The sequence below is a fragment of the Rhinolophus sinicus genome, linkage group LG01, assembly GCF_036562045.2.
Source record: "Rhinolophus sinicus isolate RSC01 linkage group LG01, ASM3656204v1, whole genome shotgun sequence".
Taxonomy (NCBI): Eukaryota; Metazoa; Chordata; class Mammalia; order Chiroptera; family Rhinolophidae; genus Rhinolophus; species Rhinolophus sinicus.
This window is the reverse complement of record NC_133751.1, coordinates 207,935,924-207,950,479: the sequence shown is the minus strand read 5'-3', so window position 1 is coordinate 207,950,479 and position 14,556 is coordinate 207,935,924. Positions and strand designations below refer to the sequence as shown.

The window sequence follows — 14,556 nt, the reverse complement described above, 5'->3', positions numbered from 1 at the left end:
GGCCCAGTGGTTTCAGTCTGTCTGAGGCTTTTTGGTGCAAGTGCCAGCAAAGCCTCCGACTGGTGCCACCTGGCTCCGTGAGCTGCACCCCAGGGCCTGGTGTGTCACTGAGAGGGGCTGGTGGCAGCTCCCATGCCTCTCGTGGGCCCCGACACATGTGTGGGCACGTGTGTGCACTCGCAGAGGTGTGTCTGAGGGCTTTGTCCTCGGGCCCCGTGACACCAGGGTGCCGGCCCTGCGGTCCTGGCCATCTGGATCACTGCTTTGGTTGTGGTTGGTTTGGTGTGGTTGTGGCTGTCACCACCACTTTCCACCCTGACTCCACTGGCCTTCTGAGGTCGGCAAAGCACAGAAAGGACGCTGTGCTGAGCCGCTGGAAGCCGAGGCCTCTCGTTTTGCCTTTAGAGGAACCTGGTCATCCTGAGTGACAAAGATGTCACGAGTCCATGGAGATTGGCGCCCCTGCAGCCACCCTGATCCTGTGCTTTCCAGCACGTGCTGCCGTTGTCCACGGCTTCGCTTCCCTTCACCGAGCGCCCACGCTGCCTCACCCGCTCTTCTTGGCCGTGGGGATGACAGGGAGGAGCCATGGGGCCTGCTGCTTTGAAAGCCTCCATGTCACTGGTGCACTCTGTGCTGGGGACGGGTGACAGCCAGGTCCCCTTCCTGCTGAGGGGACAGTGTGCCTCTGGTTTTCAGGTCTGGGAGGAGGCAGTTCTGTTTCAGGCTGGGGTGGGACATGGTCGCTTGTCCGCCTGCAGTCACAGGTGGTTGACGTTCCTCCAGGGTACTGCGTGCCGCACACACCAGCCTTGGCGTGCAGCCCTGCACGAAGCGGCAGGGCCCCCCCAGGCTGCCTGTGTCATTTGTCTCTGAGGCAGTAGCCTCACGTCTGTGAGTCCTGAAGGCGGGGCAGACGTCACTGCTCACTGGTCAGCACACATGTTGCCAGCCCCACCCGAGCGTGGGGTGCCCTCCTGCCCAGTCTTTCAGAACGTCTGCTGTCACAGTGCCACATCTCCCCATCGTCTCAGCACCCTGGAGGGTCACTACAGTCCGTCCTTTCCCGTCCTTCCAGCTCTCTCCTCGCGACCCTTGGCCCTGTCACTGCCCTCCATCTTTTGAGGCCAGAGCAGCGTATGCCTCGTGGGTTACTGTCCCCTGCCTCCCGACCTGGAGATGGGCTTGCAGGCCCAGCACAGTGCCTGGCTGAGGGCATTGCTCGTGCCCCCGCCCACCTGCCTGTCTCCTGCTCATTGTCACCCCCATGTGCTCCGGTCCTCACGTCAGCGTAACGGGAGTGTCCAGGCAGGTGTGACGGGGGCTGTACCCTAAGCTTGCAGTGTAGGCTTTTGAGACAACTAGGATTAATAAAGACCAATTTTTTATGTTCTCATGTATGAGTCAATTGAATTTACAGCTTTTACAAGAAAAAAGAGAAATTGAGAAATAAACAGTACATGTGTGAGGTCATCAGAGGCGGCTCTCAGAAGTGAGAAACATCGAGCACCTTGAGGGGCCTGTGCTACCGCCTCGGGGGCCTTGCTCTGACTCCTTGTTTCCGGCCTCACCTGGCGCTTCAGGAGTCTGTGTCACGCTGTGGAGATGGGTGAGAGACTCCAGAGTCCCCGCGGCAGCCTGTGCACAGCCGTCTGGCTGTTGGGGCGCTCCTCAGGTTGGGGTATCACCAGGCGAGCTCAGGGCCGGGCACTGAGAGGTGGCGGGCGCCCCCAGAAGCCTGGCTCTGGGCCTGGTTCTCAGTGACACAGGAGGGATCTCAAGGTGACATGTTCTCTGCGTCTTAATCATTTGTTTTTCCATTTAAAATGCAGGTCACAAAAGCCGGCCAACTGGGCTTTGTAACGGTCTCATTACATCAGTCAGCTTTTGTTTTGATGATTTAAACTCTTCATGAGCTATCATACTGTTAGTGACATTTGGCAGCAGTGTTTGCCAGACAGATTTCTTGAGCACACAATCTAATTAGTGTCATTAAATCATCAGCGACTTTGAATAGCATTTTGTAATTAGAAAAGGAATCGTTTTTAAAGTCTAGCTTGAACCTGTTGGCTTTGGATAGAGAAGAGCCTCAGTAAGGGCTCGGTGCTCAGCGCTGCACTGACCCTGCCTCGCCCCCTTTCCCGGTCCCGGCTGATCCGAGTACCATGTGCACGGCCTCTCCCGTCCCACCTGAGTGCTCGTCTCCCTCCCGTGGGGTCCCACTGAGCTTTGTCACCCAGACAGGGCCTGGGACAGCCACAGCGTTTGAGAGTGGGAGGTGTCTGTGCTCAGAGGTTGTTAGCTATTAATATTTCATCTACTGGGATAGCCCTATGATTAAAAGGTCGTTATCTAGATTTACCGCTTTGGAGGTTTGCTGTGTATTTAATTCTTTTAGCTTTATCAAAGAAATGCCTATTTCCGGTGTTTCAAATACAAAAGTGGTGTCGGGTTAGCCAGCAGAGCTGCCCTCCCCAGTGGCACTTGGGCTCCCAGGCCCCAGTCCTCGGGCACACGCCCAGGTTCTCGGTGGCCAGCTCCCGCCTTCATTAAAGCCCCAGGCAGTGATTTCCCACTTGCAGGACAGACGTGGTTCTCTTATCCCATCCTCTCCACACATGGCCCCTTCTTGGGGGCCTGCGTCTACTTAGAGCACCATTCTGTTTAGAGAACTAAGTACTCAGGTTCTCCACACAGCGTAGGCTCAGCGTGGCACAGCTCTCAGCTTTCCTCCCTTCCCGTTGGCTTAGGTCCTTCTGCCCCTGAGAGACCTCGGGGCTCTTCCCTCTGTGGGCAGACACGTGATCGCGGCCATGGCCTTCCATCTCGGAAGCTGCTTCCAAGTACAACGACCCAGTAACATGACTTATATTCCCAGTGTCTGAAACCGGGGTCTTAGAGCATTGAATCAGGAGCAGTGATTGAAATATTCATTTAATACAAATGGAAAACAGTTTTAGCATCTAACGCAGCACAAGGTCCTTCCTGCTTGATTGGCATTGGCCACCATTTTATAAGAGTGCAGAGATTCTATTACAGGCACGTCTCGGTTAGCTTTACACGTAACAAAGGACCCCAAACAGTGGCTACCACAGAGGCCACTGTGTTTGTTGAGGGTTGTTTGAGCTGGTCCTCAGGTCCGGACTCTCGTGCTCCTGGGCTCAGCTCTGGGCCAGCGACCGGCTGGCAGCTGCGTGACCTGGAGCAGCCTCACTGTCTGGCCGGGTGGTCGGCAGGCTGTGGGGGGCAGTGGATTGTCTGTGAGTTTCAGCGTTCCAAGCTTAGCAAGAGGGCCAGTGTGTCTTGAGCCTCTCCTTTCCCCGCTGGCCAAAGCAAAGTCTCCTGGCCAAGGGCAGGACTCGGGAATGTGCCTGAGGGAGTGGGTTCTGGGGACGTTCCACAAACGGCCAAAGTACAGCCCGTAGGGGGACTCACTCCGGTTCAGAGACGGCAGGAGAAGCGCCATGGATACTGACGAGTCGGGGTGCACACAGGAGGGATCCCTACTCGGCCTCAGAGGGACAGGGGCACCAGGGCAGCACTGACTGTGGCAGGGGTCTGTGGCCTGGACACGGGAACCCCCAGAGCCAGCGTGTTGGCCTTTTTCTGGTTCTGGGCCCCACATGCCACCCCTGCAGCCCCAGGAGCAGTGATGTGTCTACTATGTATGTTTTCTTCCTGTTTTACAAATGCTCACATTTTTGTATGGGGAGTGTATGAAACATGAGACGTGGCTCAGTCGGAAGTGCGTGTTGACGCTCGTGTTGGGCGCGGCCGGAAATGCAGCCAGTCTTCTCTGTCAAGGCGTTTCTCGCACTCACTTGCTGCGCGTCTCACAAAGTTCTGAGCCCAGCCCGCAGGCCGCCCCTTCCTTCTGTGGGCGTTATCTCCTTTCTGTGTGTCGGTGGTTTCAGAGAGGAGTGGCTCTCTGCCTGTATTCCCCAGGACACGCTCACTACACGTGCACCCCCACAGCTCTTCCCTGAAACCTCCCAGCGGGTAAATCCCCTGCACCAGGAGCAACAGCCCCCAGGACGTGGCCGAGCACCAGCCGGCCGGGCAGGAGGAAGGCCCGGGCCCCAGGCCCCGCCATGCTGTGTGGAGAGAGCCCCCGCTGGGCCTGTGCGTGCATCTCAGGCAGCCACGTTTTTACAGGGAATGTTGTCATCATAATAAATCTCCTTCTGATTGCAGAAGTCATTAATGTTAATTATTTGAATAATTGGAGATGGCAAGAAGCCATTGTTATTCCAGGCTGTTAATTCCTGCGTGCGGTCCTGTGAGCTGATACGATGTGAACGGGGCTGTGTGTCTGCAGCTTCATAGCACTGGACTCACACCCTGACGTGTGTCCTATTTACTGTATGGTCAGCACTTCCCTTTGCCGTTACATATGCATAAAGTATGATTGTAACGGTCTCACTGCTGTCCCTTCATGAACCATTGGAATTTAAACAGCCACTAATAGTTGCATGGTCGAACATTAAGGGTATTTTCACGTTTTCGTGACTTACTTCCTTGGGCGTGAGTCCTGTGCATTTGTCGAGGCGAAGGAGAAATGGCACTGCAGACCCACGATAAGTACTTTTCTGTGGCTTTTGTTACCATCGCCGTGTTTCTGTCCAAAACCTGTAGAGTCTCGAGTGTGCACATGTCTGTCTCTCCCTCTCACGTGTACACCGTGCTTGCTCCATGGATGAAATGGTGAAGCGGGGGCACCCAGGCCTGGCGGCACCTCCTGTGTCATCCTGGGCTCTCCAGGGGCACCTCATCCGTGCCCACAGCCTGACCCAGGAGAGGGCCACCCCCGTGCTCACTCCTTCACGGATGGGAAACAGGGCAGCAGTTTTGCAGTGGCTGCCCCTCCCCCCGCGATCTGATGCGTCAGTTGGACTTGTCCCCGGCATGTTCCATTCCCTCTCACATGTGTCTGTGCTTCGTTGACCGTGGTGACCTATTTCTACATGCTTAGTGACTTTTTTGCATGATTTCTAATGATCTTTTTCATTGCTGTTTTTCTGTTGCATGCGGTCTTTTTCTTATCGGTACAGTGGAACTTTTTGTAAACTAAGGGCGTTATTTCAGTGCCCATCATATGTTGTCATGTGTCGTCAGTACTTGTCTGCGTGTCCTGTCCTCATTCACAAAGCAGAACATTCTTCCAAACGGTTAGAGGTGCCGCGTGTGTCTTCTGAGCCGCGTGTGTGCACTTGGCCCAGTGGCTCTCAGCTCTGTCCCCTGAGCCAGCACAACACGCAGCCTTTGATGTTGTGTCCCTTCCGTGTCGGGGTGGGTCTCCTGTCCCCACATGCATCGAGTCTTCCTTTTAAACTCGCCTGAGCCTGTCTTGCCCGTTTATTCTTCCAGATGAACTTCAGAAGTTCTCATAAAGTCCTCCAGACTTGTTCTGGAAATTTGTGGAAGTAGCAGCAAGTTCATACATTCGCATGGGGCCTGATAACTTCCTACGATTGGATATCTAATCTACGAACGCTGCTACTGTCTGTCGGTTTGAGGCTACTTCTGTCTTTATGAAAAGCCTCGTTTCGATTTTTCATATAAAGCGTATAGAGCTTCTATTTGATGAGTCTTGGGTATTTTAGATCGTTTTCTATTAGGAGTAGAATGTGTTTCTTCATTTAATTTTCTGTTTGGCTGCGGTCAGTGCATAGAGAAGCTCTTGATTTCATTATTTGTTAGCCAAGCAATGTATAGTCTTCTTTCCCACCCTGGTAAATTTATAATTGGTTATTTCATGTTTTGCAGGCAAACAGTAATGTCACCTGCAAAGCATAATTGCCGTCCTCTTTTGTGTAGCGGCATTGAGTAAACCTTCCATAACCACGGTGAGATCTTGAGAAGTTATCCGACCGCCTCCTTGGCAGCACGTGGGCGGGTGCCCTGACTGTACTGGCACCGGTGGTGCCAAGGCTGGACCCGGTGTGGACACCGCGTTGCCTGGGGTCCTGCCGGGCGGTCTCTCTCCCTGGCCGAGCGGCTTTAGGAGCTCCGGGTAGGCCGCATCCTTCCTCCCCACGCCGTGAGCCCCTCTGGAGCACACCTCTCCCGTCCTGCAGTGTCATCAGGCACCCCAGCTGGCCCTCCGGGGTACAGAGTGGAGAGACGCTGGCCTTTTTCTCCCAGAAGAGCGTGTCTGTAGGGTGGGTGCTCAGTAAATGCTGACCTTAATCACCTTCTGAGCAGTTCCATCATTTCCTATGCTCCTCGGGACTTGGTTCGTTCCCGGTGAGTTTTCCCATCCACGTTGCTCTTTCCTGGTGCCCCTTAGGCCAGATGCCGCGGGGCTGGGGACCTGGGCTCTGCCTCCATCCCCGTACACACCTAGTGCTGCTCTCAGGTCCACGAGACCCCCGAGACCATCCAGAAGTGCAGCACAAGTGACAGCATTACACTGTTGTCATTGGTCTCAAGGACCTCACTGGTTCCCACCCAACAGTCCAGAAGAGGAGTTCCCCGTAAGAGCAGCTGAATACTTCGTTTTTTCCTTACTCATTTTTTTATTGCTGTGTTTCCCCGAAAATAAGACCGAGCCGGACCATCAGCTCTAATGCGTCTTTTGGAGCAAAAATTAATATAAGACCCGGACTTATTTTAATATAAGACCAGGTGTATAATATAATATAATATAATATAATATAATATAATATAATATAATATAATGCCAGGTCTTATATAAGACTGGGTATAATATAATATAATTCTGGGTCTTATATTAATCTTTGCTCCAAAAGACGCATTAGAGCTGATGGTCTGGCTAGGTCTTATTTTCGGGGAAACACAGTGTGGTAAACTTTACGTAACATAAAATTCATTATTTAAGTATTTTAAAGTGTACAATTCGATGGCAGTTAGTACTTTTACAGTGTGGTACAACTGTCATCACCCCTGTCTTGTTCCCAAAGCATTTTCACCTCAAAAAGAATCCCTGCATCAGTTATGCAGTCACCCCGGCTCCCTCTCCGCCCCTGGCGTCAGTCACCCCCTCTCGTTCTGTGGAGCTCCCATTCTGGGTGTTTCCTGCTGGTGGCGTCACACAGCCTTTGTGTCGGCTGCTTTCACCGCGCATCCCGTTTTCACGTTTACATCGTCACGTTGTGGCCCGAGTCAGCACCTCGTTCCTTTCCTGGCGGGGTAATACTCCGTGTGTGACCTCACCTCACGTGGCTTATTGTTCCCGGGATGGACACTTGTGCTGTGTCCACCTTCCAGCTGCTGTGAATCGTGCTGCTGTGAAGCTTTACGTACAAGTCAGGTTTGGGTGCCTGATTCCAGTTCTGTTGGGTAGGTACCTGTGAATGGACTCGCTGGAGCATGTGGTAACTCGGTGTTTAACTCCTTAACTAACCCCTAATTCGTTTTTTACTGTGGTAAATATAAAAGTCACCATCTTAACCATCTCTAAGTGTCCAGCGCAGTGGCACTGGGTACTCCCACTGCTGTGCAGCCATCCCACCCTCATCTCCAGAACCTTCTCATCTTCCCAGGCTGAACCTCTGTCCCTGTTAAACACCACCCACCCCCTGTCAAGGCACCCTTGACGTCCTCTACCTCCTGTCTCTATGAATGTGACGCCTCTAGGGACCTCATAGAAGTGGCATCATAGTGTCTGGAACCGCCATTCACAGTGTGGGTTTAATGATAAATTCAAGGGTTTGGGTGTTCAAGGTCATGTGCCTGTAGCGTAGCACCTGAAACAGCCACTGTCACCTGGCAGGCTTCCGTTGAGCTTCTGAGACCGTCTGTACGCACCCCCGGTGTCGGTCTGCATAGCAGGTCAGGGTACAGACATGGACAGAAGCACCAGAGCCACTGCAGCTGCCCTGCTCGTGCCGGCCACACACTGGCAGTGCCACCCGCTGAAAAGTAGGCATTATTCCCACATGTCCTTTCTCACCATTAGGGGTGAACTTTTCTCCGCTGGTGTTTGCCAGGGTGATTTGTGCTGTTCCTGGGGGAGGGCGGGCTTTTAAGAGGCGTCAGGTGCGAGTGGGACTCTTCTTGCAGGCAGGGATAAAGTGGAAAGGAAACCTGGTTCTGAGACCCCGGGACCCAGGATGTTGACTCCGCCTTTATTACCTGCCCCAAGTGGCTGAGAGGTGCTGCCCGAGGCCTGGCTTCCAGTCACCTGAGGCGGTAGGCAGGAGCCGGTGTGTTGCACTGGGCTGGTACCTGGGAGCCGCCAGGGTCCTGTGTCGTCCCTCCGCCTGCTTGCCCAGTGTGGGTCTTGCTCATGAACCAGCGCCTCGGGGTCCTGGGACGTTGCGTGGGCAGCTGGCATCGCCTGTGCTGAGGCGCGTGGATGACCACTCCGGCTGCCCTGCTGGGCCCTGCTCTTCTTGGGCTGCCAGGCACTGTGGCTCCTACAAGTCTCTGGCCTCACCAGGTGTCCTGCTCACCTTCAATTGTGCCTTCCAGACTGGGGCTGCCTGTGGTTTGTAGAAGAGAAGAAACTTCATGCCTGTTTCCAGAGGCAGCAGCTCTAGTTTCCGGCCTGCGGTGTGGGGAAGAGACCAGCAAGCGGGATCTCTCCTTCCTCCTCATCGTCCCTGCCTTGTGCTGCCTTCAGTCTGGTCCTCCGTCCTCACAGCTCGCTCGGACCTGCTGTGTGCTGGGAGGCTGAGGTCCAAGGGGAGACGCGCGCGCAGCCAAGCCAGCTGGGCCCCACCGGACAGACGTGTGCCAGGTGGCACCGAGGCCTGCAGGGCAGGACCAGGATTCGGCAGGAGGAGACGCTGTCTCCAGGAGGACACAGCTACGGGGCGCCTGCTCCCAGGGCCGCGGCAGCTGGGCAGGCTGCTTAGAGTCATGGAACCTGTTCCTTTTTTCCTTGGAAAGATTAGGTCGTAGACATCTCATTTTAAATTGCTCATAAGAGTTTCAATCTGCAATGAAATAGCTTCTCAACAATTCCCTTTGTCTTTAGAATAGTCTTGACCTTCACATATGTTCTCGAGGCACTAGCTGCAAATAGCTGTGGATTTTTTGCCTCACATAAAAGTGAGCACATCTCAAAGTGCCCTGGTCCGTAGCCTGCAGAGGACACTCGGCACTGGAGGACTGTCATTGTTGTTCCCCACGAGGAGCAGCGGGTGGCCAGGGGCCCGCCCTGAGCGCTGCCTGAGCGCAGGTCCATGTTGAGGCTGTATAGTGTGAGCAGCGGGTGCAGAGATTGAGGCCCAGTTCACCTGCATCTCCCAGAGTCTGAGTGTAGAGGCCGCTTTGTCCCAAGGCCAGGAGACGGGAGCGAGGGCTGCCACCACCTGCTTCGTCCTCGCCACCTTTGGCTTCGTGGGCTTTTAATAACTCAGAGCATTTAAACTCTGAGAGTGTTTAATGTCCATTGAAATGTAAGGAGGAGTGAACGTGCAGCGTCGCTGGGGGCATTTGGGGAACCAGGTCTTCGTTTGTAATTGCTACTTTCATTAAAACTCCAAGACAATATTGTTTTTCTGGGAGGTTCGTCATCTTGTGAATTTTAATCACCAGTATGTGTGCTGGTTGTTTGTGATGCTAATTGAAAGATCTCCTTTCCTTCTGGGTTCTGGCTTGCAAAGTAGATATTGCGAGAATATATTAAGTGATTTTTCTGCCTGCCCCTCCCTTAGGTGTTAAATGAGCACCGAGCAGTTGAAAGGGGACTAGGCTGTACCTGGGCCACTTGGTGACCCCAGAGGGCAGGGACGCTTCATTCTGGGACCGGCTGCTCGGAGTATCTTTGTATCGGTGCCCTGACTGAGCAGCGTCAAGAAGCCCTCCAGCTCGTCCATTTCTAGAAACTGCCCGGCAGGAGTTGCCTAGCTGCTGGCATGGCCTGTGACACCCACGAGTGGGGAGCGCCTGTAGTGGGGACATAGTTGAGGGCCGTAGGTAGAATCTCGGGTCTTATGGCAGAAGGACCGTCCTCAGTGCGGCTCTGAGGACTGCGTCTTGGAATGAGACTAGTGACAAGTGACACGTCTTATCCCCACCTCATTTACTCTTTTGTCGCAAAGGTGTCATTTGGTTTTCCTTTAAAAGGTGAGAAAACCCCACTGGTCTGAATCATGAGCAGAGCTCTAGAACTGACTCTACAGACGTGCGTTGCGTAGTGATGGCAGTTTTCAGAGGCTGAAGCCCACTCAGGGCCCCAACCAATGGTGTCGGCTGTTGGCAGCCAATACCACCAACTAGGAGGCCAGTTTCGAGATTGAAAAACCTTGGAATTCACCCGACATCCTGTTCCGTTTGTGCTGTTTTCTCTCGAGTCCCCTGGGGGCCTCATTTTGATCCCAGGATGACACTGCAGTGTCCAGCAGGAGTCAGGGTCTGTGGGTGCCACCTCCCAGGTGACAGTACGGACGTGAAGCTCGGTGCCAGACTGCTAGGTGTCATCTCGCTTAGTCCCCACAGCAGCCCGGGCAGACGGTCCCGCTCCGAAAAGGAGGTAGATGGAGTTCAGGTTTGAGTGGAGTGGCAGTGGGCAGGGCCAGCTCCACGTCTGGGCAGCCTCAAGAAGCCCTCGGCACCGTCCGCCAGCCACGTACTGGAGCGCCACCCCCAACGCCGCCTGGAAGCCCAAGTGGCCAACCAGGGAGCAATAATGAGGAACGGCACGGGAAGTGCCTGCTTCCTCCTGGTAGCCCCGCTGTCCCCAGACTCTTGTGAGATCACTGGAATGGAATTCTTTTTCTGTAGGAAAGCTCTTAGAAGTGACACTCGGTGTCCATGTACCCCAGAGGTGGGCACTGAGCTGAGCGCCATCCCTGGTGGCCCCTGCCTGCACATGCTGGAGCCTGACGTGGTCTGGTAACCCCTTTCCCCTCAGCCCAGGGCACTTACGTCCAGAATGTGGCTGGTGTCCAGGAGCAGCGTGTCCAGGGGAAGTGCACGCTGCTGCATGGGGTCTGGACGCTCGCTGGGTGTGCACCCCTGCTCCTTGTGCCTCTGTTGGTTTGGGGCCTGGCCACCCCACCTCTGGCTATGCTGTCTCTGTGTTCTCAGCTGGAAATGTCCCCTTCCCGTGTGGAAGGTGGGAGGCGGCCGTGTTTGTGGACAGAGGCTGTGGGTCCCTTGCGGTCAGAAACACCACCTGATTACGCCACACTCAGTAAACCAGTGCTGTGTGTGTGACCACAGGTGTGGCTGGACCGGCCAGCCAGAGCTTGAGGCCGCGGACTGACACAAGCTGCTTGGCCCTGCGTCTGCACACTCTGCCATCAGGCCACTGCCGGGCCGCGGGGCTGGAGGTGGAGGCACCGCCAGGCGGGCCGGCCAGGCCACAGTGCGGTGAAGGGGTGGCAGGGAGGGCCGGCGCCCCTCACCTCTCCACGCACACACGCGCATCTGTGCGTGGGTGGCTGTGTTCCTTTGGTCCCTCGTTGTAACTTCCAGTTTCCACTGAAGTTTTGCTGAGTGTCACTTTTATTGGCAAGTACACGCTCCACACCTGGGTCGTAGGCTTTATTTAGAAAACGGAAGAATGAAATTTTCACCTTGTAAATTTCCACAATCGATGTGCTTTTTCCTGAACGTTTTGCTGTAACGTGACTGGAACCTCACAGAAGTCACAGACGTGATGGGTGAGGCTTTGCATCTTTAACAGGAAAGGGCCTAAGCAATGTGAGACCCTCTTCTCTTCGTGTGTGTGTTGCCTCCAGTTGGTAATGGAAGCTGGGAGATTTTCACACTCCTAAGGTGGAGGAGGCCATCGTGGGTCTGGGGCCCAGGAAGCCCCGGGCGGCCCTGCTGCTGCGATCTCTCCCTCCCGTCTCTGCTGGCCTTTGGCGAGGACAGGGCTCCACCCTGCCTCCTGCCAGGGGCCCTGTCACCCCATCTCCTCGCCTGTGAACTGCTGGCCTCGGGGTTTCGGTGGCAGTTAAATCTGTTACAAATGTGAAACCCTGAGAGGAGCCCTCAGTCAATGTCGGTTTCTGCTGTCGTCACTCTTGCTGGCGCCATTGTCCCTTTGTGAGTGCCTGAAAGGATGTCTCATCCGTCTCCACCTTAGACATCTGGGGGAAGCACAGTGTGTTGCATTTCCTCAATAGAAAGTGCTGGGGGCCACTTGGGCGGCCAGCTCACCCAGCGCCCTGCCACCCCCTTCTGCCACGCAGGGCGCGGGATGGCCTGCCCTGCCTCGTAGGAGAGACCCACGGAAACAGGACAAGGAAGCTGGTACTCACTGGGCAGTGTGGACAGTGGCCAGATGGCTGCGGAGGGCCATCCAGGGAGGCTGGAGGGTGAAGAGGGGCCGGGCTGGCCACCTCCAAGTGCTGCGTGGTGGGCGCCTCACACAGGGCCCTGAGGTCTTGAAGATACTGCACGTGGCTTGTGTGGAAGCCGAGGGAAAGTCTGTAGCCCGTGCGCCGGAGAGGGAGACACCGTGAGAGTCAGAGATAAACCCAGAGAGAGAGAGAGAGAGACAGGGAGGGAGAGAGATGGACAGACACAAAGACAGAGATAGAAAGAGACACAGAGAGAACAGAGACGGAGAGGAGCCGCCTGGTAGGAGGCCGCACGGCCCACCGGTAGGGCCAGCTGTGCCCCGGGTTGTGCACACTGGTGTCTGCGGGGGCCACCCCTGGGGTCTGCCAGACGGAGCTCCGTCCCTCAGCCTGGGCAGCCCTGGACGGCGAGTTCTCACCGACGGGAGCGCGCTAAGTGAAAACGGGGCTGATGACAGTGACATTGGGCATTTTCCTATTTCTCTGTAACCACTTCTGTGAATGTCATTCCTTTTGGCTCACCTTCCTAGTGGGCTGCTTGTCACATAGTCTCACTAAGTGACGGCAGCCATTGTACTAAAGTTTGCCTGTGTAGCATAGATAGTGCAAGGGGTTTCTTAGTCATCATTTGCATTTGAGTTTTGTTCATGGTGTTTGTTACAAATATAAATTTTGCATCATCGGTTACGTCATTTTTGAAAACACGTGATGTAACTGAGACACAACAAAACGTACGGCTCTTGAGTGTGCTGCCCAGTGCCCTCTGACAGCTGTGAGCACCTGTGCACGACCTCCTCCCCCAGGCCCACACCCGGCAGGCGCCCTCCTGCCTCCTCCTCCGGCCTCACCCCAAGACGCAGCCTTTGGTTTTTATCATCAGGTCTTAGGAGTTGCTGTTCTAGAACATCATGGTGATAGAGCTTGCCACCGACTCTCCTGCCCCGCTCCCCTACACCCCGTCGGCACCCCGCACGCTCACTCTGGGTGTTCTATACCCCCCCATGTCTGTTCCTGCCCTGTCGCCCATCCTGTCCCTCGCTAGGTGGCGTTCCAGCGTGGGGTGCAGTGAGTGTCCCCCTGAGCGACATCTGGGTGGGCAGAGCTGTCACACGTATTCTCGTGCAGGGCTTTGCGCGGGGTGTGGCCGTGTCTCCTGGATGTGTCCCGGGAGTGGGATGGCTGCATCCTGGGGGAACATGTGTGTGACCTGTGAGAAGGTGCCGAGCAGTTTTCCAAAGTGGCCCTGGCGTTTCACACTGATCTTCAGTGTCGTTGCCAGCTTGCGGGAGGACGTGAATCTCCCCGTGTGCTTTCCTCTAGCAGCTCAATGGTTTTTATTTTCATGTGTCACGTTGGAAAGGTCGGAGGTCAGGCCCGGGAGCAGCCCGGCCCCGTGTGCGACCAGCGGGCTGGAGGTGGACTGGGGGGCGCTGGGGGGCGGGCAGGCGGGACCCCGGCCCAGGCCGACCTCTGACCGCCTGTCTCCCCCCACCCCTCACAGCACCAGCAGGAGCTGCTGGCCATGAAGCACCAGCAGGAGCTGCTGGAGCATCAGCGGAAGCTGGAGCGACACCGCCAGGAGCAGGAGCTGGAGAAGCAGCACCGGGAGCAGAAGCTGCAGCAGCTTAAGAACAAGGAGAAAGGCAAAGAGAGTAAGTCAGGGGGCGCTGGGGGGCGGGGGGGGGGCGCTGGGGGGCCTGCCGGGGGGCGGGGCGCTGCAGGGGGCGGGGCGCTGCAGGGGGCGGGGCGCTGCTGGGGGGCCTGCGGGGGGCCTGCAGGGGGCCTGCAGGGGGCCTGCAGGGGGAGGCCGCTGCCGGGGGCGCCAGAGTGCACTTGGCAAGTTGGGGATGTCAAGCAGCCCGGCAGGGGACCGTGGGCAGTGACTGGGAGGGCACAGCAGGACTGGGCTCCCGGCAGGGATTCTGGGCAAGGACGCGGAGCGGGGACTCAGGTGGGGAGTCTGGGCAGGAGCGGGGCTGCGTGTCCACACTTCTCTGTGCTCGTGGTCCCCAGAAGCCCCCAGAAGCCGCGGGCGGAGGGGAACCACCTCCCTGGTCATAGCACGTGGTGTCCCTGGGTGCCACTGTCGTGCTGTTTCCGGTCGCCCTGCACTTCAGCTACAAGTGGTGGTTGACAGCTTTGTCGTCGTTTGGGGGCTGCAGGACACTCATGCGACTTTTGGGTTATTTAGGCATTTTAAAGCATATCTGGCAGGCTCCTAATGTCTTATAAATGTTAAAAACCATAAAGCTTACCAGAGGCAGAGTACACCTCAGCAGCGAGGTCGGTCCTAAATATTTCAAAGTTCTCGTTTTGAGAGCATGTTCACTGG

At 55.8% G+C, this 14,556-nt stretch overlaps 1 protein-coding gene across 6 annotated transcripts in view; it reads left to right on the top strand.

The window, feature by feature from the left end:
* HDAC4 (histone deacetylase 4) overlaps positions 1-14,556 on the top strand; it is a 288,740-nt gene that overhangs the window by 176,375 nt on the left and 97,809 nt on the right. For all 6 annotated transcript variants that reach the window (XM_074316010.1, XM_074316018.1, XM_074316014.1 and 3 more), the window contains one exon: positions 13,726-13,876. In XM_074316010.1, coding sequence (XP_074172111.1) covers positions 13,726-13,876 — 151 coding nt within the window. The remainder of the gene's footprint in view (positions 1-13,725; positions 13,877-14,556) is intronic.